Here is a 23,209-nt window from a genome sequence, read left to right on the forward strand (position 1 = left end):
ACCTTGATTCTTATATTAGTATCATATGTGATTATGTCTTGGTCTTATAAAGGTAATTTCTAGTGAAATGTGATTTTTATATATTTAGCCGTAGACATATGTTTATTTACATGATTTGGCTTGGTACTGATGATGGTTGTGACATATGTGAGTGACTTTAATATAGGTGATATTGGTGATTACCTATGTTTTCATAATTATGATCCTGTGTGGATATGAATTGGTTTTATGAATATGTTTTCTATTGAATTGTTATTTCCAATACTTAGACATCGATTTATGTTTATGAAATGGGGTTTGGCATGTATATTTGAAATATGGTTTGACTTGTATGATTGGCATGTTGTGATGAAAGGTAAGGACTAGTAATGGACCGTTAACCATTGTGATGGAGATTTGTTGCTTCGATATTGTTTCATTTCCTGCTTTGTTGATTAGTTCTAAATTTAGTATTTGTGCTTAATTTCCCTTTGTTGAGCTTTTGTGAATTAAGTAATTTGTGCTTGTCTTATTTCTTTGAGCCGTCGTACATTATGGTTGTTGGCCTTTCGCGATTCTGTTGAGTGATGGTCCCGGATCGTATTCACCTTGTGTTTTATTGAGTTTGGATTAAGATAGCTTCAGAGATGTAGGCTTCGGCCGAACTGTGTCGCTCTAGCTCGGCATTCCAATGAATTGTATGTGTTATTGATGATATGGTGATTGGCATTATTGATTGATGTGATAATTGGATGGTGTTGGAATGCATATGTGAGGATGAATGACGTTATGACTAGAGATTATTATTGTGCTTATTTAAATGTTCCTTGAGGTGCCGCATAATTGAATTGTGGTGTTATGTTGAGACCTAGTGGTCTATGTGATGAATGTTCGAGAATAGTGAAATGTTGAACTACGAATGGCTTGATCCCTAATGAGGGTACGTAGGCAGTCTAACGAAGAGGTTAGATGCAGCCATAAAGTATACGAAAAATTATTGTACATCTGGATCTTGAATGATACTTTGTATATATTCAGGAGGCGGAGTATGTTAGATATACGGGTTTGGTGTCGTCACGTGTCGATCCTGGACGTATGTCTGGATCGGGGCGTGACACCGTAGACCAAAACGACGCAACAAAATCCACTGCCTGATTCCCTGATCTTGGAACCCAAGACCAGTTGCAAAGGGGTAATGAATAACTGATATCCATTATCCGAGACAAAGCAGATTCCTTTACACCAAATTTTCTTGGAAGAATATGTGAAAACACATAAAACATAATTTTCTTATCCCTATTGTTGTAGTGTGGCTACCTCCACCGTGAATCATGCACTGGAGTCTTTTTTGTCTTTTTGGCGTGAATTAATTTCAATGTGTGTTTTATTAATGTTTTTGGATAAATAAATTTTAAATGTAAAGTAATGCATTTGATATTTTAGACATTGGATGCTATTAGATAATTTTTGAATTTACTATGATATGATACGGTGATACTAAAAATTAGGCATAAAAATTATGTATCGAAGGAGAGAGGATACTCGATGGATCCTCTTTGTCATGACCCGAGGATTTTCCAATTACATCTGTTCATCAGGCTTTGTGCGGTCAGTTTTTGTTTGGTACTGTTTATATTCAATTTTAATTAAAAAATTTATAATAATTTCTGATCGCATGATATACGATGAACCAATGTAATTTGAAGATCCCCATAATTCTCACAAAGAGGATACGGCGAGGATCCTCACTCGTATCAAAAAGTTATTTTAAATATGTTGCAACTGAAATTATCAAGAGAAGACGAGGGAATTACGGTCGGACACGCTCGTGGGCCTTAGGCCTATACATTCCCAACTAACACCAGTTTCATTGTCCATTTTAGCCTACTCCACTAAGTTATAATCTGAACATCTCTTTGACCGAGTATGCAAGTGTTGTTAGGTAGGCAAGTGTACACTTAGCCGGGTACTTTGACCCAGTGCCCAACATTTCTTAGGCCTTGTTTGGCAGATATTATAAAGGATCGGATAGGACTAGTTATACAAATGCAGGTGTTTGGCGTTCACTCGTACTAAATAAGCGGCAGATTAAATTAACCGATCTGCTTATTTAATACGGTATACGCTGGACTAATAAAACCAATCAAAAGGCTCGGATTATTAGTCAGCCCTCTCTCTCTCTTGCCTTCTCTCGACGTCGTTGTACTCCCTGTCACATTCTCTCACCATCGCCATCCTCCCCATCGCTTTCTATCGCCGTCGCTTTCTCTCGCCATCTCTACTCTCCTAGTCCTTGTTGCCTTCCTCGTCGTCCTCTCCTTGTGGCCTTCCTCATCGCCTACTTGCCGTCCTCCCCTGCAACTGGGTCTTGCAAAGAAGCATGGTGCGGCGGAGAGATGATTTCAATTTGAGATTCTTCTACAGTCGGGGAAGAAGAAGAAGGGGGAGAGAGGGAGGGAGTTTGAGGGGTGCGGCGGAGAGAACTGGGAACAAAAGTGATGGATTCATTTTTTTTTTTTTAGTTTAATTTTTTTTTTAAGTTTGATTCCTCTTATCCGGTATAAAACCAAACATAGTATAAATAATACAGTTATTAGTTCGATACTGCACTAAACGTCCAACTAATTTAATCAGTTCTATCAGGTGACTATTAATCATATTCGACAAAAATAATCAGTACAGTCTGAACTGCCAAATGAGACCTTAGCGTTTCCTTCGGTAAATAAAACCAAAGTACGAAGATTCTTTTTACTCCGAAATTTCTTGGAAGAATATGTGAAAGCACCTAAAGCATAATTTTCTTTTGTCTTTTTGCGTAATGATATATTTGAAAACGAGTGTAGGTGCGCGTTTTAGCACGCTCACTAAGAAACTTCACGTGATTAAGATCAGAAACTTTTGGTAAAGGCTCCACACATTCCATTTTACTTCTCACACACTCTCTGTTAATTTATATCTATTGATTTTCTTCACATTTTCTTCGATCCAACGGTCAAAAATTAAAAGACGTATGAAAAGTAAAATGGAATGTGACTTTTCGGTAAATTATCAACAATTCAGTGTGCATTTTGGCACACTCCACTAAGGTTGGGTTTGGGAGTGAGGTGCTTAAAAAAAAAACATCCATGAAAAAAAGCTGTGAGGATTTTAGGTGTTTGGTAAACTGAAAAAAAAATGGCTTATTTTGGAAGCTGCTGTGAGAATAAACTGAAATCGAAGGAAAAAGCTGAAGCTGCTATTTGCAGCTTTGGAAAACTGATTTTTTTTCAAAGCACACGGAGCTACAGTGCTCCTTTAATGAAAAAACTCACTATCAGACTGCTTTTTTTTCCAAAATCACTTTTACAAAAAAGTTTACCAAACACTCTGCTGATTTATTTCACAGCTGCTTATTCTCATAGCATAGTCGCTTATTCTCACAACAGTTTTTTTTCAAAGCACAGTAATACCAAACCAGCCTAAGTCCAATCTGAGTATCTCTTTGACCGAGACAGCTCTTTCTTGGAAGAAGATGTGAAAATATATAACTTTCTTTTGTTCTTTTTGCGCAATCATAAATTTAAAAAATGAGTGAACTAATTTGCTTTGACTCATTGACTTGGTATAGATCAGGTCATTTTCTAGTGATCCAGTTTGTAGATCAATTGAGTATTTCTGCTCTTGCATTCCTCTTAATCTTAGCTGCTCGATCATCGCTGATCAGGTGCGAACGATTAATGGCTGCTTCTTCTTCTTCTGACGTTCGTTGGAAATACGATGTGTTCATCAATTTCAGAGGGGAAGACACTCACAACGGCTTCATCAGCCATCTCTACAGATGGAACGTATCATTCATTTTGTTGTATTGATGTCTTGAAGTCTGATTGTTGTGGTCGTATTATGTTGGGTGCAGGTCAGGAAAATGCAGCTAATGTGAGCATAACGGTGTTGAAATCACTGCCTGATTTACAAGAAAAAGAATCAAGGAATACAAGATTTGGCGGTGGTGGAAGGTTAGGCGGTGGTCGTGGAGGAGGTTTTCGAAATGATAGGTATTCCAACAACCGATCTGCTGGTGGTAGTGGTGGTGGGAGAGGTCGCGCCAACAGATGGTGACGCGCGATATAAACCGGCTCCTTTCAAGTAAGCTGTTGTGGGCAACAAATAATATCAAAAGGTTGCATTCACAGTGGTTTCAACTGGTGTAGTGTAGGTACTAAACGCCAGTTGATCTTAGTGTAGGTACTAAAAGCTATTGTGGGCCCCGTTTGGCTCGTTATAACGATATCATTTTTTATGCGTATAGCGTATTCCGCCGACCCTTTTCTCTACTTTATTGTTCAATTTTGTTCAGTTTTGTTTTTCTGTTTTCTTTATGCCCTTAATAGTGTAAGAGCACTTATTTGGAGTGTAAGAACACCATCTAATTTTTGTAACTTTTCTATTTACTAGTGAGAAAGACAAGTGTTCGTTTCTTTTCTTCTAATGCTATTTCTGCTGTAAGTTTACTTTAGGGTGCCGATATAATCATGCATGCACAAATGCTATTATAAAATTGTATTCCTTACGTGTAATCGCATACGCTGAATGTACAACTGTAGAACTACAACCAATTATCGGAAGGTTGCCGTATTGGAGTATCGACATACGATTGTGTACATGCTAGATGTTGTCTAAAGAAAAGGTTGAGCTAGTGAAGCGTTTGATGCTAGCAACTGATGAAAACGGTGCAATGTGACATTGTATCATTAAGAAGAGACGTGATATTGTAAATATTTCAAAACCATAATTTATTATCATATGCGACAATTTTTACATTGTCTTACATGTTTGTAGGTGATTCATTTTATGTTTTTTTTTTACTAGTATTAATAACTATTTGGTCTTACGTTAAAATTTTGACAAAGTAATATTCTAAACTAAATATGTTTGAAGTAGAATACAAAGAAAATTGGCAAAAACTCAAATACAAAAGCCGATTATAAACCGCCGAAATCAAATGGCCTAAGGTACACGTGCAGTGCTACACGAGTAAACTATATTATGAGACGTTAACGTCGTCGTTTTGGCACCCTCTCACCGCATTTCCTTCTTGTAGCCCTTTGTCGCGGCAACATGGAGAGTCCTAGCTTCTTCTCAAGTTCCTAGTTCCCGCTCATCCCAAAGCTTAAACCCACAAAACCCGCCGATCCAAAACCTATTTCTCTCCAAGATTTCAAATCTTTGTAAAGAAAACCTTCATCTCTCTCGTTTGTATGATACACCCAATCCGTGATGGGATCCTACAGAAGAGCAAAGCTCGCACTCGACGCCTTCCGCGGCTTCACAGCGAGGATTGCCCCCAAAGCCGCCGGCAGAGAGCCCATCTCTCGCGTTTTTTCAACTGGTTCTTCTTCTTGCATCCAGCACAGCTAAGTTTTCTGGGTTTTCCTCCAGTTCTTCAATTTGACACCAATCAATTCCACAACTTGGTAGAATGACAAGAACAACACAGTACAAAAGCCCCTTTCTTGATAGCACTAAGAGATATTACTATGTCGACCGGATCCGGGTTCACCACTTCAAGCCGAGAGGCCCCCGGAAGTGGTTTGAGAATCCCAGGAACGTTTTCATTGTGGGTCTTGTAGGTTCTGGGTTTTTTATCACTGTATTTTGGGAATTTGGAGACGATTCCGTACACGAAGCGAACCCATTTTATAATTTTGTCGAAAGCCTTGGAGAAGAGGTTGGGGGAGACCCAATTCCAGAAAATGAAAGAGAGTTTCAAGGGGGACATTTTGCCCGCCATACAACCGGATAGCGTGCGGATTCGGTTGATTGCCAAGGATATAATTGAGGTTTTGCAGAGAGGGTTGAGCCATGAGGTGACCTGGACTGACGTGGACTATGCGTCCGGTAAAGTGGAGCTAGTGCATGAAGGTGGTGGGAAGGATACTTTGATGGCACTGCAGGACGCTCCGGAGGAGGGGAATTGGTCCCGTGAGGATGAGATTCTTGATGATCAATGGATTGAGAAGAGTAGGAGGACGAGTACGGAGAGAGGTTTGAAAGCTGCCACTTCACATTTGGATCAATTGAATTGGGAGGTTTTGGTAGTGGATCGGCCTGTTATCAATGCATTTTGCTTGCCGGGTGGGAAGATTGTTGTCTTCACGGGATTGCTCAAGCATTTTAGAAGTGATGCCGAGATAGCGACGATCATTGGTCATGAGGTGGGGAGATTTCATTGTTTGATGTTGTTTAGTTCTTTAATGTTGTAAAAGCAGTTTTTGTGTTGAAGTGTAATTTGATTTGTTTGGTTAATAGTTGTAGAATTGTGTGAAGATAAGATTAAAAAGTTGATCTTTTTTCCTTGTGCAGATACTATTACAAAGAACCTGTGGTTTGCAACTCTGCAACTGGTACTTTATCAATTCGTTACGCCTGATGTTTTCAACACAATGTCCAATCTTTTCTTGAGGCTTCCTTTCTCCCGAAGGTACATTACAGTACTTTATAGTTTAGTTTCTAGTCCATTTTAGTTAAAACTAGCTAGTAATGCCCGCGCGTTGCTGCGGGATTACAAATTGATCTTATAGCAATGTATAAATTTGAGTTAGTATCAGTGTAACATTAATTAATCTAAACAAAATTACCATAGTGAAGGAAAAAAATTATTTGCTATAGAAAAATTATAGTTTTGATACCTTACAAAGGTAATTTGTTTTAAAAGATTGAAAGCCAGCGGTTTTCAATCTTGAAATTCCACAGCATCCTTTGAAAAATAGCGACCATCATCGGATAGAACTATTGTACCACCTACAGGAAAGAAAAAAACAAATGAGTACCTGAGATATTCTTATACACAAAAAGAAAACACTTGACACTGAATGAACAAAATATTCAAACATGGAAAGCACATCATGAGGGATAATCTATCGTTTTTGGCCAAGTGAGGAATGATATGTTGAGTACCGAGAGAGAGAAAAAAGTAGTTCTACATTATTTTATAATACCTGTTGGGTTAGTCTTGTATTTCACTTTATTTATAAAATCGACTACTGATATGGTTACAACCCTGACAACATCACCCGTAGTATTGGATGTCCATCTAATTTAACTTAAATTTCTTCTTCAATCTTGGATATACATAATGTTTCAGTTTATGTTTTACCACACAAAAAAATTGTGAGTCTAAATGGATTTTATAAATAGATGATAAAACTGTAACTCAGTAGAATCTAAGACAATGAAAATTGAATATTATTTACCATAAACTGACATGCAAATTTAAATGCAAGAATGCAAATGAAGAGATTCACTTCATCATGTTCAGCAAGGAAATAAATAGCAACGAAAATAGTATGATTTGGTGACCCTTACCTTTAACTTATTCCGACAATTTTCAATGGGCAAAACTAATGGTTTATTAATTAAAATCATTACATAATGATTGCTCACCTTTTGTCAACCAGTATACAATGCAGACTTGTAATTTTATTAGTCATTCATGAAATTCTCGGTCTCCACATTCTACACACGTGGACTTTAATCTTTGTTGCCTTTTTATACGGTTGTACCTGATTGATAGGTGTTGGAATTGTGTCTTCCATTCAAGCTACTGAAATTAAACACAAATTTTGTAAATTTGCAAACAGTCATTGCAGTAAGTTTAAAATAAACGCTGGAACAACCTTTCAATCCCAAGTAGTCATTGCATAGAAATCCCCATTAATGAAACCTTTATACACAAACCCTTCAATAAAATTATGTGCAAAATAATATGAAAATATCCTCTAATGTAGAGGGAATTGCATGTATAGAGATTAAAAAAAAATATTCTCTCTGAACCCATATGTGGCCTCTCCCAACCTTTCAATCCCAAACCCTGTACTTGTCCAAGCAATCCTTTATAAACTCAGTCAAAAAACAAAACATCGATTCCACAAAAATTAAAAAATTCCTACTTCTAAACAGAAGAATCCTCACCGACAGCTTCAAAGGTGTTTTGTAAACCTCTCAGCATATCTTTCCCAATTGTATTTCTCACCTCCATCCTCTCCTACGTAACCTGAGCAATCCATGTTACCATACAAACAAAACCGAATTTGATACCTGGGTGAAAGCAAAAGCAAGCACTAATACATTCAAGTAAAATAAGGAATTTCAAAACATTATAGCAGAAAATCAATTACATACAATTTTTCTTTAAACACTCTTTAAATGCAGAAAAGAAAACTAACCTCTTGTAGAAGTGATGAGAAGGAATGACAAACCAGAACACCACCTGTTCAAAAATACAAAAATCAAAAATCAAAATGAAAAAAGAAAAGAAATCAACTTTCAAAACTCTGTGCAAAATAGTGAATTTGTGTTATCATCATAGTATCCCCACCATTATCATTTATCACTACCCACCTGCAATTCCTTGCTCTCCGTTTTCAAATCACTCTAATTCTCATCCCAGTTAACGGTTTCAAATCGCCACTATCCCAAATCATAAAATTCCAGTAAGGGTATGCTGAAACACAAAATTCAATTTCATTGTGTATAGACCAACATAGAGATTGAGACAGGCTTTAACTTCTACAATTCTACACATTTTCAAGCCCTAAATTTTCCCAGAAACAAAAGAAAATGAAAGAAGTCGTACCTGGTTTGAAAGAGCGGACGCAAGTATGGTGGAGCAGCCTTGGTAGAGATCTCTAGCGAGAAAGCTAAGAAGATGGAGCAAACCATTGAACAAAATAACCCAGATTTTTAAAATTAAAATCACATAAATTTCAACAAATATGTCGTAGAACTCACCAGGAAACCAAGCTTTCGAATTGGCGATTTCCTGAAAATCAAGCTTTTCTAGGTTAAAATTTCTTCCCGAAGGCAACAGATCCAACATTCATTCAAACAAAATTCGAATTGAAAAAAAAAAGTGAGAGACAAATACCTTCTTGCGGAGGCCAGCGATTCGGAGCTTGAGAGAGAGCTCGAGAAATCTGTGGAAGCAAATGGAAGAGCCCGCTTTTCCATGTTTCTTCCCTTCCACGATGAGCAACACGTGTATAACACTATAGGAGGAAGAAAATCCAACGAAAAGTTGCACGATGAGGACGCGGGGAGCAGCAAGGGAAATCGATATAAAACAGAGGGGCAAAACAGTCCGCCCACTGGTCATCCACAGTACCTCGTGGTTGGGTTTTAGTATATAGAGATGTTATGATTTTTCTGAACATTTCTTGTTAGTGCTCTCTTGTTCTGATGCTTAATGAGGATGCATCTGTGTTCTGGTTGCAAATAAGGGGTGTGGGGGTGTGGGGCGCCATGTTTCACGAGTTTCTATTGTTGCTGATTCATAATTTCCCCACTCCACGGTATTATGTGAATCAGAAAGCCGTCCTACACCAAATTTTCTTCCGAGTTGAAAATTAAAATGCAAATTTTGCAATTATGTTTGTTAGAACAAATTGGTTGTTTTATTAGGACGACAATAACAACAACAAAAACCAAGCCTTATCCCACTAAGTGGTCTGGTCCTATTAAGACATATAAGCTCGTGGAATCTCTTTGAAATGTTTTAAGAGCCTTGGGAAATATTTAAGAGTTTATCTTAATGTGAAAAAGCTTCCATGATATTCCCCCCAGTTCATCGAAAAGATAAAAGCTTTTATGATTATAAAGTTCCCTGTTTAATTGTTCCAAACAATGGATTGATGATCGTCTCGAAATTTTTCAATGGGAATTGTTTACTATATAAATTTATGACGACGGTTACTTGGTTGGTAAAATACTTTGGTCTCTTGCTCAAGTGAACCATTCATTAACTCTTGGGTTCCAGAAAGGGAATTGTATTTATATAAAGACACTTGACAGTCCCTATCACAAAAAAATTTAGTATTGTGGTGATCATATTTGAGAGCTTTTTTTCAATGATGCTTCCTCGGAAAAGATGATGGTGACCTCCAATGTTATCTTACTGAAGGCTTCATCATATGATCTGTGATACCGTTGGGATTGGTCTAGTTGATACTTACTGTTAGATTACTCGGTATGTCAGTTGTAGTGAATCTAGTGAATCACCTTTTTTTTTTCTCTACCCTTTCATGTTTCACCTGTAAAGTAGTAGTAGAAGTAATCTTTGAGAATGTCGTAAAATAGTTGGATAAGTTGAGTGTTTTTGGACTAACAGAATAGTAATCAATTAGCTTTGGACTACTAGGTGAGAATTCTTTGGATTAAAGCTTGGATGTGTAATTTTGCTTTGCTTTTTATATTTTATATTTTATTTTAATCGCCCACTTGCCGCCCATGTTCCCTTGCATTTTCTTGGGACAAAACCAAAGTATACAGATTCCTTTCACAGTGAAGTTTCCTATGTCCATTCCTGGAAGAAGTGAAAACGAGTGATCTAATTTGCATCGACTCATTGACTTCATATCTACTAGACCAATTTTCGGTGATCCAATTTGTAGATCAATTGAGTATTTCTGTTCTTACATCACTCTTAGTCTTAGCTGCTCAATCATCGCTGACCAGTTGCGATCGTTTAATGGCTGCTTCTTCTTCTTCTGACGTTCGTTGGAAATACGACGTGTTCATCAATTTCAGAGGGGAAGACACTCACACCGGCTTCATCAGCCATCTCTACAGAGCTCTGCTGCAGAAACCGATCAACACCTTCATTGATGCCGAAGAGCTCAGAAAAGGCGACCGCCTTTGCGAGGTCCGGACAGGGATTCAAGAGTCAAGGCTTTCGCTTGTAGTTTTCTCTCAAAACTATGCTCTTTCCACTTGCTGCTTGAAAGAACTCGTGGAAATCTTGGAACGCAGCTATACTAAGAACCAGATTGTGGTCCCCATTTTCTACCAAGTTGATCCGGCTACCGTTCGTAAACTCAAGGGAACTTTCGCCAAAGCTTTTGTTCAGCATGATCACGATTCTAACCTCTATTCTAAATCCAAAATGCTAGAGGTTGAGAGCTGGAGATCCGCTCTTACAACGGCCACCAATATTTCCGGCTTGGGGGATCCGCGAAACTATAAGTAAATTCTAATTTGTTTTAGTTTCCTATTAATTTTTGAGATTTTTGTAATGTTTAGGCATAAATATTTTGTTTTAAATTTATGCAAAACGGTTGTAAAAGTTCATTAGATCTCTGTATGCAAGATCTATTGTTGCTTTTTGAGACTATTATATATCATGAAGGAAAAAAATGGAAAACCCATTTACAATCTACTTTCTATGAAACTAAAAATTAAAAACTAGAGGCCAACATTTGAAAACTAAAAATTTAGATTAAAAAAAATTAAAAACAAAATAGTATCAAAACGACCCAATAATTATTATTTGGTGTTTTTATTATATTGTTTTTAATTTTGACAGGAATGAAGCAGAGCTTATTGAGAAAATTGTAGAAGATGTTTATACGAAATTGATGCAATTCTCATCAACATCAAGCAAATATGACGTGTTCATCAATTTCAGAGAGGAAGACATTGACAAAGGCTTCATCAGCCATCTCGAAGGAGCCCTGCTGCAGAAACAGATCAACACCTTCATTGATGCTGAGAAGCTCCGAAAAGGCGACCGCCTTCCCGAGCTCCTGACGGTGATTCGAGAGTCAAGTCTTTCGCTTGTAGTTTTCTCTCGAAACTATGCTCGTTCCACTTGCTGCTTGAAAGAACTCATGGAAATCTTGGAATGCAGAGATACTAAGAACCAGATTGTGGTCCCCATTTTCTACCAAGTTGATCAGGCTAACGTTCGTGAAGTCGAGGGAACTTTCGCCAAAGATTTGTCTCAGCATAAGCACGATTCTAACTCCAAAATGTTAGAGGTTGGGAGATGGAGGGCTGGTTTGGTATTGCTGTGCTTTGAAAAAAAGCTGCTGTGAGAATAAGCGACTGTGAAATAAATCAGCAGAGCGTTTGGTAAATTTTTTTGTAAAAGTGCTTTTGAAAAAAAAAACAGTCTGATAGTGGGTCTTTTCATTAAAGGAGCACTGTAGCCCCATGTGCTTTGAAAAAAAGCCAGTTTTCCAAAGCTGCAAATAGCAGCTTCAGCTTTTTCCTTTGATTTCAGTTTATTCTCACAGCAGCTTCCAAAATAAGCCTTTTTTTTCAGTTTACCAAACACCTAAAACCCTAACAGTTTTTTTTCATAGGTGCTTTTTTTTTAAGCACCTCACTCCCAAACTAGGTCGGAGATCCGCTCTTACAACGGCCACCAATTTTTCCGGCTGGGACCCGCGAAACTATAAGTAAATTCTAATTTGTTTTAGTTTCCTATTAATTTTTGAGATTTTTGTAATGTTTAGGCATAAATATTTTGTTTTAAATTTGTGCAAAACGGATGAAAAATTCATTAGATCTCCATATGCAAGATCTATTGTTGGTTTTTCAGACTATTATATATCATGAAAGAAAAAAATGGAAAACCTATTTAAAATCTACTCTCAATGAAACTAAAAATTTAGATCCAAAAAAATTTAAAAACAAAATAGTTATCAAAACGCCCCAATAATTATTATTTGGTGTTGTTATTATATTGATTTTAATTTTGACAGGGATGATGCAGAGCTTATTGAGGAAATTGTAGAAGATGTTTTTACGAAATTGATGCAATTCTCATCAACATTAAGCAAATACGATGTGTTCATCAATTTCAGAGGGGAAGACACTCGCAGGGGCTTCGTCAGCCATGTTTACAAAGCTCTGTGTCAGAAATCAATCAACACCTACATTGATGCCAAAGAGCTCAGAAGAGGCGACCCCCTTACCAAGCTCCTGATTGCCGTTCAAGAGTCAAAGATTTCGCTTCTAGTTTTATCTGAAAACTATGCTTCTTCCACTTGGAGCTTGAAAGAACTCGTGGAAATATGGAAATCCAAGAACACCAAGAACCAGATTGTGCTCCCCATTTTCTACCAAGTTAATCCATCTGATGTTCGTGGACTCAAGAGAAGTTTTGCGGAAGCTTTTGCTCAGCATGATCTCGATTCTAATGCCGAAGTGGAAATGGTTCGGAGCTGGAGACACGCTCTTAGAACGACCCCCCATCTACCCGGCTGGGTTTCGGGAGACTTTGGGTAAATTCTAAACTGTTTTAATTTCCTATTATTTTTTGAGATTTTTTTAAAGATCCATTAGATTCCTATATTGCAAGATCTAATTGTTGATTTTTGGAACTGTATTATACCATGAAAGAAAAATTGAAAAACTTGTTTGATAACTATTTTGAGTGAAACTAAAAATTGAAAACCCAAAATTTGAAAACTCAAAATCTAGATTTTCTTTTTTTAAAAAAAATTTAAAACGAGATAATTACCAAAAGGACCCATTAATTGTTATTCGGTGTTGTTATTATATTGTTTATTAAACGTGACAGGGATGATGCGAAGCTTATTGAGGAGATTGTGGAAGATGTTTCTAGAAAATTGATCCACATCTCATCAACATCAAGCAAAGATAATGACTTGGTTGAAATGGATTCTCATATGCTTGAAATGCGTGTATTATTAAATCATCCTGGATTTAAAACGAATGATGTTCGCATTGTTGGAATATGGGGTATGGGTGGTTTAGGCAAAACAACCATCGCTAGAGCTGTTTATGATGAAATCTCATGTCAATTTGAAGCTAGTTGCTTCCTTGAAAATATCAGGGAAGGTTTCATGAAGCAAGGCACACTACATATGCAGGCAGAACTTCTATCTAGTATCTCGAACAACAAGGTGGAGAGTTCCGACATTTCGAAGAAAGGTTTCCAGGTGATGTTAAATAGCCTAGGTCAGAGAAAAGTTCTTATTGTTCTGGATGATGTGGACAGATTAGATCAAATTGAAGCTTTACTTGGAGGGCAACATTCCTTTTATGGTGGAAGTAGAATCATTATAACAACTAGAGTGGGGCATTTACTAAGATTAGCTGATGCTGTATATAGGCCTAATGTTTTGAGTGATCTTGGAGCTTTGAAACTCTTTAGGCAGTACGCCTTCAGAACAAACCAACCCACCAGAGATTATGACAATCTTTCGAGTCGTGTCATACAATATGCTCAAGGTCTGCCTTTCGCACTCAAAGTCTTGGGAGCATTTCTTGATAACAAAATTGTACCCGAGTGGGAGAATGTGTTAGAAAAAATAAGGAAAATCCCGCAAAGGGGAATTCATGATGTGCTTAAAACAAGTTTCGATGGACTAGATGACACAGAGAAGGACATCTTTCTAGATATTGCATGTTTCTTTAAAGGGATGAAGAAAGACTATGCAACCGAAATTCTGGACAGTTGTGGTTTCTATATCCTCATACAGGAATAAGAGTTCTGTTCGATCGAGCTCTCATAACTGTCTCAAAGGAGGGGAAATTGGAGATTCATGATTTACTAGTGGAAATGGGTAGGGAAATTGTCCGCCAAGAATCCAATGAGCCTGGGAAACAAAGTAGGTTGTGAAGTTATGAAGATGTTTATCATGTGCTAACTCAAAATACGGTGAGAAATATTTTTCTTATGCAATTGTTAGTAGAAAGCTGCAACTTTTGATCAAAATCTATTTTTTAGGCCCGTTTGATAACAATTTTTGTTTTCAATTTTTAATCTTTAGTTTTCATTTTTTAATAATTGAAAATTGAAGACAATTACCAAACAAGGTATGTGCTTTCAATTTTCAAATTTCAAAAAAAAATAATAATCAAAACAAAAGTTGAAAAATGAAAACGAAATAATTATCAAACGGCTCTTTAATAATTGAAAAATGGAAACATTTACCAAACAAGTTATGTGTATTCAATTTTTCAGATTTTTGGAAAATAATCAAAACAAAAGGTAAAATCTAAAAACGAAATTTTATCAAATAGCTCCTTAAGAAACAAGCATTAACTTCCTATTCTAAACTATGGTTCTCTGTTCTTTCCTTCATTTTGATTTGCGTAGGGTACCGAAGCAGTTGAAAGCATAACCATGTCGATCTCAAATGATGAATACTTAAATGCTGCAGCTTTTGTTAAAATGACTCGACTAAGACTTCTTAAGATCAGTCAGATGTATTCCAGACCTCATTATGGCAAACAACACCTGAATGGGCACTTAGAGTTTCTTTCTAGTCAGTTGAGGTGCCTCTCCTGGCATGGATTCCCTCGCAAGTCTTTGCCATCCAGTTGTCAATTCGAAAATCTTGTTGACATTGACATGCGATATAGTCACATTGAACGACTTTGGGAAGGAATCCAGGTACGTACAATCATCATTTACATATATATGTTTCTTTTAAATGTTTGGGTTATGAGATGTCTTATCAATTAATGCATGTTTTCCTAAATGTTTTGACAGAAGCTGGAGAAGTTGAAGTTCATCTATTTAAGTTATTGTCTATACCTTGAGGAAACCCCTAACTTCACAGAGATGCCCAATCTTGAGAAGCTAATTCTTCGAAGTTGTACAAGTTTAGTTAAGGTTCACCCATCTATTTCGACCCTTACAAACCTTGTGTTATTGAATCTGAATGGATGCAAAAAACTTGAGATTCTAGCCAGCAGCATACGTATGCAATCTCTAGAAACCCTTGATCTTTCTGGCTGCTCGAATCTTGAGATGTTTCCAGAGCCTCTAGAAGTTATGAAGAAACTATCGGAGCTTAATTTATCCGGGCCAAAAATTAAAGAACTGCCCTTGTCAATTAGAAATCTAACTGGGCTTCGTATTTTGGGCCTAGAATACTAAGGGGTCTACCAGTCAGCATTTGTCAACTTAAATCCCTGATTTATCTCCTTCTGGTTGTACAAAGTTTGAGGTGATTCTAAGCATTGTAGAATTCATAAGGTGTGTAGAGCTCCTGGCATGGGTGTTTACACCACCCCCTTACCTGTTGCTCGTGGCCATTTTTTGAGGTTCAGCTTGGTTTGATTTTAGATAATTGCAGGGGAATCTGGTTTCAGATGGGTGGAAAGTGGCGTTCCGGGGTGGAGTTGGTTGAAAGATACTAGGTTCTTTTAGTTTTTTTTTTGTTTTTTTCTGTGTTGGGCTCAACAGTCTGTTTTTTATTTTTTTTTATTTTTTTTCTCCCTGGTGGCCGATATTTTGGCTGTGTGCATATTGTAATTGGGTTTCGTTTCTTGTAATTATGTTGTGTTGGTATAAGAAAAAAAATAAGAAAAAAAGAAAAAAAAAAGCATTGTTGACTGGCACTTTTGGATGAGTAAGTTTGTGTTCTATGGACACTTTTGGATGAGCGGTATTTCGAGGAAGGTTCATTTGTTGTCATATTAAGCGGTTATTTTTTGGGATGACCACAACCTGGAATACTTCCAGCAGTTGGATTGGCTACAATTGCGTTTTTCTTTGGCTAATACTTTCGTTGTTCCTCACGTTTTGAGTCAAAACAGATGTTTGTTGCGATAGCAGAGCTAATGGAGCTTGCTCACCATGAACAACAAAATGGACTTTTACTTTCTTCCAAGGATTTACAGGACAATGGCATTTGTAAGTCTTTCGGATTCATTCAGTTAACTAATCCCCTACTGATTCTAGCAGTTTTTAGTGCTCTGCAATTTTTTGGATATATTCAACACACAACAATTTATGTTCATATATCGCTTTTTGACATGCTGCTTGGGGAAATCTGTTAGCACGAGGATTTTGAATGCGTTAGGTTTTAATTTGGACCAAACGGATTGGGGAATCCATTTTGATACAATTGACAGGTTGCAGCAAACTGCACTAGACTTCTAGATTACTGTTCCATGATTTGTTCTACAATTTGGAACAATATTCTAACTTTGATGGCCAATGGTGTTTTCTCCGCTTTCATGAGTGGCTTGACTAAAGCAATTTCCACTTTTACTTTATCTAGACATATGATTGATACTATGACATCAGTTTGTCTAGTTGTCTACGATTGTATCTCGTACTATATATTTTCAGGCGGGTAGGAGAGAGAGGGTGTCGTCGAGAAGGTTGTCGTTTAGCAGATGAGGCAAGGAGGGAGAGGGGAAGAAGCGGTGAAGATGCAGAAGGCGATGCATAGTCGAAGCGGAGCATCCCACGATGATCGACGCGTGGGCACCAGGCACAAACGCAGAAATCAAACCCAAAACACTGTCGCTGGGTATGCAATTCCATCCCTTTCTTTAGATTAAAGAAATGATACGACGTCAAAGACTCAAAAGTAAAGACTCAAAAGTAACATGAGAAGTCAGACAGGAGATTGAAAACACAAAGCAGCACAACCAACTGAATTTTTATACGACATGACGTTTGTAGTTACACGTTGAAAGTGATTCCTGCCCTTTTGAGATATTTAATTGAATTGATAAAAAAAGAATCAACGACAACGAACATGAAGGAGCACAGAATGAGGGAATTGGTTCCAAAAACCATAAATAGGTGCACTGCTTTATAACTTAATAAAAGAAATAAGGCAGTCTCTCTGTACAGATTCTGGTTAGTGGTTTAATAAACAAATACAATAGAAACTACCATGAAAAATACTCTAATTGGAGCTATAAAACCACTACATTGCAAGGTACAACATAAAACTATCAGCACATGAGGTTACGGTTACTTGCCACATCGAAAACTCTTACAGGGCCTCCTCTTCGTTTGCCAATCACAAAGAAAGGTTCCGCTTCGTCGCTTCCATTTTTAACAAAAGATCCTTTATATCCGCTTCCATTCTCATCTTCAAATTGGAGTATTCACGATGCGCTCGGTCTAAAGCTTGTAGTTCTTCAAGTTTCTTGCTGTGCATTTCTTCTGCCTCCACTAAGCGCAACTTTGCTATCCTGCTCCTAAATTCTTCTTCAATTTTTTCATTCTTTGCCATTGCTCTGCGTTTCAGCCCCTCAGCTTCTCTTCTTACGTCATCTGCTCGTGTTCGGAACATTTTTGCCTCGGCCTGCTTGATCCTCACAATGCTCTCCAACTCATCGAAACGAGGTTCTTTTTGGGCACTTGTGTGCAACTCTGTGTCCATAATGCGTTTCTCATGCTGGTCGTAGTTAAAGCTAGGATGAATGTTAGCTGCAGTCTCCAACCGAGGGACCTTCTCTGTGTATATTGATTTCAGCCATGCAGGTTCCTGGCTTGGCCCAGCAATCCCATTGCTCACTTTATTCGGATACTTCCCCGATACAATGGGTGTTTTGCCTAGCTTGGAACTGTCAGCATCTGAAACAAAAGTGAAGGACTTATTCAACAATGGTACAGTTCCCAAATAACTAAACACAGTATTACAACACAGAACAAAAGGGCACAACTTTATGACTCAATAAAGGCGTCGAATTTTCTTCTTCAGCATTTTGTACGCTTGCTACCCGGTATGCTACACTACCCCCTTAATATTCTCATATTATCTAATAAATATTTATTAAGAGTATAAATTATACATAAATATAGAAATATGTAATCTATTAGGAAAAATACATTGTTAGTTCATTTAAATAAAATTGACATCCTAAAATACTAAATAAAAAATAAGCATAAAAAAGCAGATGTAAAGGCAGTTGATGAGGAGGATATTATAATGTCAATGTAAGTATTGCAACCCCATTCAAATCTAAAGCAGTTGATCATGGCAAGTTATGGTGGTGTAAGGTTTGCGAGTTGGTTTTCTTCTCTCATAAATATTGTTAATCTCTAATTGTATACATGTGAGAGATGCCAACATCTTCCACCCTTGGATCATTTGCCCTCCCTTAAGTCTCTTCATCTTTCACATTTGTGGAAGTTGGAGTACATATCAGGAATGAGAGCAGTAACAGTATGAGTGATGAGATGATGAGGATCTCATTCTTTCCCTCCCTGAAGTCCCTCTACATATATAAGTGCCCTGTTCTGAAGGGATGGTGGAAGGCGGACACTCTACACTGCTTCTTCTTCTTCTTCAATGAAAAATCTGTCGTTGCCTTCTTTTCCCTGTCTTTCTACATTGAGGATCTGGGATTGTCCTAATCTAACTTCACAGAAGGGACTCGTGGACTCCCCTGTTTAAATGCATTGTACATTTCTGGTTGCCCCATGTTAAGCGAAAGGTGCAAGAAAGAAACAGGTGAGGACTGGCCAAAGATTGCTCACATCCCAAACATTGCCATTGATTAAGGTTCATTTTCTAACTTGTTTCAATTTACACTTGCCTAATTCAATATAAACTATGAAATATTCAATTTTTTTTTTTCAGTATATTCGAGACTTGGGAGCAGCCTCCTCATAAATGGGGGGGTCAGGCTAGCCGACATTCACCTCTCCCAGACCATGCGTAAAGCGGGAGCCTTGTGCACTGGATACGACCTTATAGTCTTATATGCAGTGAATGGGGTGTCAGCCTTTTAGATTCAATATGTGATGGCCATGTTGACTACTTAGAGTGGTTGTACATCTACATCATTTTGATTTTGATCTTTGGGCTTTAGGTACTATGCCCACCCCCCCCCCCCTCCCCCCGCGCGGTTGTATGTTTTTTCTTCAAGTAACATAATATGGGCACGAGGGGCTAGCCTCCTAGCTTCTACTGTTTAAATATTTCCTTTTAATATATGTTGATGTATTGGAAGCAAAACAACCTTTGTTAGCATATAAGTCGCATAATTATACACAAACAATGGTAAAAAGAATTACGTCTATTAATTGTCAATGCACTGGAGTAACCGAATATTCGACCGAATGAACTCCAAAATCTACTCTAGATACGGCTCAGGACACCAATATTTGCACCCCATACCCGAAATTAATCGCAATAAACACTATTCTCAGTAAAGCAAATAAACTGATTATGTTTTGTTTAGTCCTAAGGAAATTCATGACAACCATTACAAAAATTAAAATATTTGTTGTCTTTTCTAAGTCCTCTCTCTATAAACAACTCAGACAACTCTTAGTTTCTTTGTTTTCTTTTCCTCGATTTCCTTAGCAATCAAATGGTCTCCATAACTCAAAACAAATTCTTAAAACGTACCGAATGTTTACTAATATTTTTCTTCTCTTTCCTTTTTTTTCAGCTACCCAATTGAACCGGTCTCTTAAATTTTTTTAATCTGCAATCAAAATCTATTGCTTTCTTAAGTTTTCTTCAAAAAATTTACTTATTTGTAATCAGAATCTATTGGTTTCTTAAGTTTTCTTTTCCATCTTCTATCCCGCATATCTAAGTTCATTATTAACCCACACCAGTTCATACTTATAATATGTTATAGGTTTATTTTTGAAAAGCTGAAGTCTGAAGATGCTAGTATTGCCAAGAACTAAAAAGGGAAAAGTACAGACCTTGATATTCACACAGAGATCTTCCATGTAGTTCTCTGGCATCTACAAAAACAAACTTATCAACAGATCAGTCAAAGAAAAATTATTACAAACTCTGCAAAAACAAAAAAACGATATGGTTGTCAAGTGGGCCCTTCAGTTAAAAGGCCCTAGTGTTAAAGAAAACTATTAGCATCTATTGTTGAAAACGATGTGGTTGAGTAAGTCTTTAGCATAGCCAGGAATGCCAACTCCAAGGAAGAATTTTGCCAGACACAATATCTTGTCCCCTGGAACCCGCAAACTCTAAGCTAAAGCATTAATATGCATATAATACAAACCTCATTTTTCCCCAGGAGGAAATTGCATTGCAACAGAAGAGCAGGAGCGAAACCGGCATTTAATCAAGCAAAATAGAACCAAATTTTCCTCTTTAAATCAGAAAAACGAAAAGAAATTTAAGCTCATTTTTCTTTTCTTTGCTTTTCAATCATTTTATCGGGAAACAAACAGAAAGTTAGGAAAATGATGAGATGCGGAGAGAGTGAGGGACAGACGGATTGGATAAGAGACTTGTCGGAAGCGGGATCGTTGGCAACAACACCCAAACCGACGAACCCCAATTTTCACATTCTGTCATACATGCCCCTACACATTTTTCAGATCTGTTACACCAAAAACAACACAGAAAATCACAAAAAACCCCAAAACAAACCCAAAACAAACAGTCACATCCTACTTTACAGCACTATGAACAAATGAAAGATGATCGGCATGGTACATAGTTGATTCTCATATCGTCCTTCGACAACTTACCATCGTTAAGCTCATCCACTCCTGCACAATGATATATAGAAGAAGGTCTACTTAATCTGATAGAAATATTGACATAAATATTACTCCACAGACGCTAAATCCATACTTTTAAAAGAACCCAGAAAAAAAAATATAACAAAATTAGATCCAAAACAACAAAACAACCCATGTTTAGAGAGAGAGAGAGAGAGAGAGATGTCAAAGCGATTTGCTACCTGTTTGGCAGTGCTTGTGCGGGTTGAAATTCGAAGACTTTGAGATGTGATTTTGGGGCGTCGGTGATTCCACTGAACTGGAAAATCAGAACTCATTTCCAAAAGTAAAAAAGTATACGTAATAGTATTGGAAAATAAAAAACCCGAGCGATTTTTCATTTTTTATGATGAAAAATAAAAAATAAAATGAATGGAGTCGAGTGGAAGCAGAGGAAGAGACTGACCTCCAACAACGGCGGCCGTCAAAAGAGCTTCCCAAAAGCGACATGATCTTGCTGCCATGATAATCCTTTGTACACAGGCAATTCTAAAACCATAAGATACATAAAACAAACTTACTGATTTAATAGAATGGTTAAACCCAAAGTTATTTAATTCAAACACCTAACTCAAACCCTAAGCACCATGATAATCCTCAAACCCGGGAAAGTGTGTATATACAGTAGCAGAATCGCAAAGCCACACTTGAATGTCTGAAGTTGAGGCTTGAGCTTAAGTTGTTCCATGAGTGCATTAGCTTCTTTCCACCCATCTCAGCTGTCAATGTGGCACTTTCAACAGCCCAGATAGCATCATCCACCTACAAATATTGCAAAAGAAAAATATTTTACGTCCTAAATCCAAACAGCAAAAGAAAAAACATAAAAAATTAAGTAAACAGAATGCAACTGAACTTGCACAGCTTGCTTCTCAAATTCATGAAATGTTGCTAGAATGTCGTAGATGCACGGCAAATTCATCAGGTAATTTCTGTTGCCAATGATTTTCTATCACACGAATTCATTTTGTGTTCAAATTCCAAGTAATTAATAATAAGAAGGATACCATGAATTTTATTACCCAAATCTTGTAATTAATAATAAGAAAAATACCATGAATTTCATTTTGGAAAGCTGCTTTTAGTTAGTAGATCCATTTGAGAATGCAAATATGGCATACCAGTCAAGGGTCCGACCCAAAGGAAGTGAAAGCTTTTTTGACAGTTCAATACCTTCCTCTGGTGAAAACATATCCTACAATGCAGCAAGAACTAGAGTAGAAGGAATAATAGTTGGTTTCCATTTCGAACCTCAAAACCCTACTTTAGTCTCTCTTACCGGAGAAAACAGCATCTCCGGTGAAAGTGAATTCGAACTTGGCATCCATTCCTCCATCATACTTAGAAGCAACCACATCCTGAAGTAAGTCCCCTGATGAACTTCCCATCCATCCACTGACTCCGGAGTCTTGAACTTTACAATTGTAAGTTTGCTCTTGCTACTCTTTCCTGCTCGTAATTGCGCCATTTTGTTGTTATAGTCCTGCAATGCAAACAGTCAAAAGGTTCACATAAGCAACTCTTGAAGGGTAAAATTCAAATCCAACATTGAACCAACCCATGAACTTAAGGACATCAAAACCGAAACAGATTACTAAATGTCAAAAAGGAGTATTTCAAGGATATGGCAATAATGATCACACCTGAAATGCTTTAGTAAGATGGTAGACCCCTTTGATCAACCCTGTAGAAGTCTTGCAGTAGTGCAATAGATATTCTTGTTACAGCCTTGTACTGCGGCGTACAGGACAGGGTAGCAGGATCACCCACATCCCCAGTCAATGGCAAGACAGATATGAGAGAGACAGAAAATGACAACAACCACCGTTTAAAGGAGTAAAAGCAGAGTTAACACAGAGAAAACAACAAAAAATATCGGTAAAGCACCCAGACCCTGCGTAAAGCGGGAGCCTTGTGCACTGGGTACGACGACCGTCTTCAATCTGTGGCACTTCATTCTTAATAAAGAACATTTCACAAAATTCCAAATCTGCTACAACATCAAAGGACGGACCGAATAGGAAACGACATCGTTCATTATCCAGATTGAAACAACAATCCTACTAAAATTGACTACTCATAAGTATCTCATTCCACTAAACTTTCTTCAGTCTAAGCCTAAATAACTGCAAGCAAAAAAATTCCAAGATACATACTTTCATCCAAATCATCCACCGCAATGACAACACCACAACC

The 23,209-nt window shown here is 37.4% G+C and overlaps 2 protein-coding genes, 1 long non-coding RNA gene and 2 pseudogenes across 3 annotated transcripts; 2 read left to right on the plus strand and 3 right to left on the minus strand.

Annotated features, from left to right (window-relative positions):
* The first annotated feature begins 5,300 nt into the window (after positions 1-5,300).
* On the plus strand, positions 5,301-6,497 carry LOC103428393 (mitochondrial metalloendopeptidase OMA1-like; annotated as a pseudogene).
* Positions 6,498-6,598: 101 nt separating this feature from the next.
* Positions 6,599-9,109, minus strand: LOC114825732 (uncharacterized). The gene is made up of 7 exons (XM_029104754.1): positions 8,882-9,109; positions 8,746-8,776; positions 8,591-8,654; positions 8,181-8,224; positions 7,927-8,052; positions 7,399-7,558; positions 6,599-6,756 (listed from the first exon to the last, which is right to left on the minus strand). The coding sequence occupies exons 1-5, from the start codon at positions 9,107-9,109 to the stop codon at positions 8,000-8,002; spliced, it is 420 nt and encodes a 139-aa protein (XP_028960587.1). The 3' UTR covers positions 6,599-6,756; positions 7,399-7,558; positions 7,927-7,999.
* A 1,223-nt stretch (positions 9,110-10,332) lies between these two features.
* LOC103428381 (disease resistance protein RPV1-like) lies at positions 10,333-15,997 on the plus strand (annotated as a pseudogene).
* Positions 15,998-17,280: 1,283 nt separating this feature from the next.
* LOC139197522 (uncharacterized) lies at positions 17,281-20,999 on the minus strand. The gene is made up of 2 exons (XR_011582971.1): positions 20,186-20,999; positions 17,281-18,094 (listed from the first exon to the last, which is right to left on the minus strand). It is a non-coding gene; the product is annotated as an uncharacterized lncRNA (long non-coding RNA).
* Positions 21,000-22,001: 1,002 nt separating this feature from the next.
* On the minus strand, positions 22,002-22,696 carry LOC114825756 (protein HIGH CHLOROPHYLL FLUORESCENCE PHENOTYPE 173, chloroplastic-like). Its single transcript, XM_029104786.2, has 3 exons — positions 22,657-22,696; positions 22,293-22,496; positions 22,002-22,208 (listed from the first exon to the last, which is right to left on the minus strand). The coding sequence occupies exons 2-3, from the start codon at positions 22,479-22,481 to the stop codon at positions 22,095-22,097; spliced, it is 303 nt and encodes a 100-aa protein (XP_028960619.1). The 5' UTR covers positions 22,482-22,496; positions 22,657-22,696; the 3' UTR covers positions 22,002-22,094.
* Positions 22,697-23,209: the final 513 nt, after the last annotated feature.

The sequence above is a fragment of the Malus domestica genome, chromosome 07, assembly GCF_042453785.1.
Source record: "Malus domestica chromosome 07, GDT2T_hap1".
Taxonomy (NCBI): domain Eukaryota; kingdom Viridiplantae; phylum Streptophyta; class Magnoliopsida; order Rosales; family Rosaceae; genus Malus; species Malus domestica.

Bases quoted from the DNA above. Each gene is read 5' to 3' on its own strand.
- LOC114825732 (XM_029104754.1), bottom strand. From the start codon at position 9,109: ATGACCAGTGGGCGGACTGTTTTGCCCCTCTGTTTTATATCGATTTCC. The intron at 8,655-8,745 runs GTGAGTTCTACG...CCATCTTCTTAG, and splicing joins TTCGAAAGCTTGGTTTCCTG to CTTTCTCGCTAGAGATCTCT. The intron at 8,225-8,590 runs GTACGACTTCTT...ATTTTTGAACAG, and splicing joins CGTCCGCTCTTTCAAACCAG to GTGGTGTTCTGGTTTGTCAT.
- LOC114825756 (XM_029104786.2), bottom strand. From the start codon at position 22,481: ATGGCGCAATTACGAGCAGGAAAGAGTAGCAAGAGCAAACTTACAATT. The intron at 22,209-22,292 runs GTAAGAGAGACT...GCTGCATTGTAG, and splicing joins CGGAGATGCTGTTTTCTCCG to GATATGTTTTCACCAGAGGA.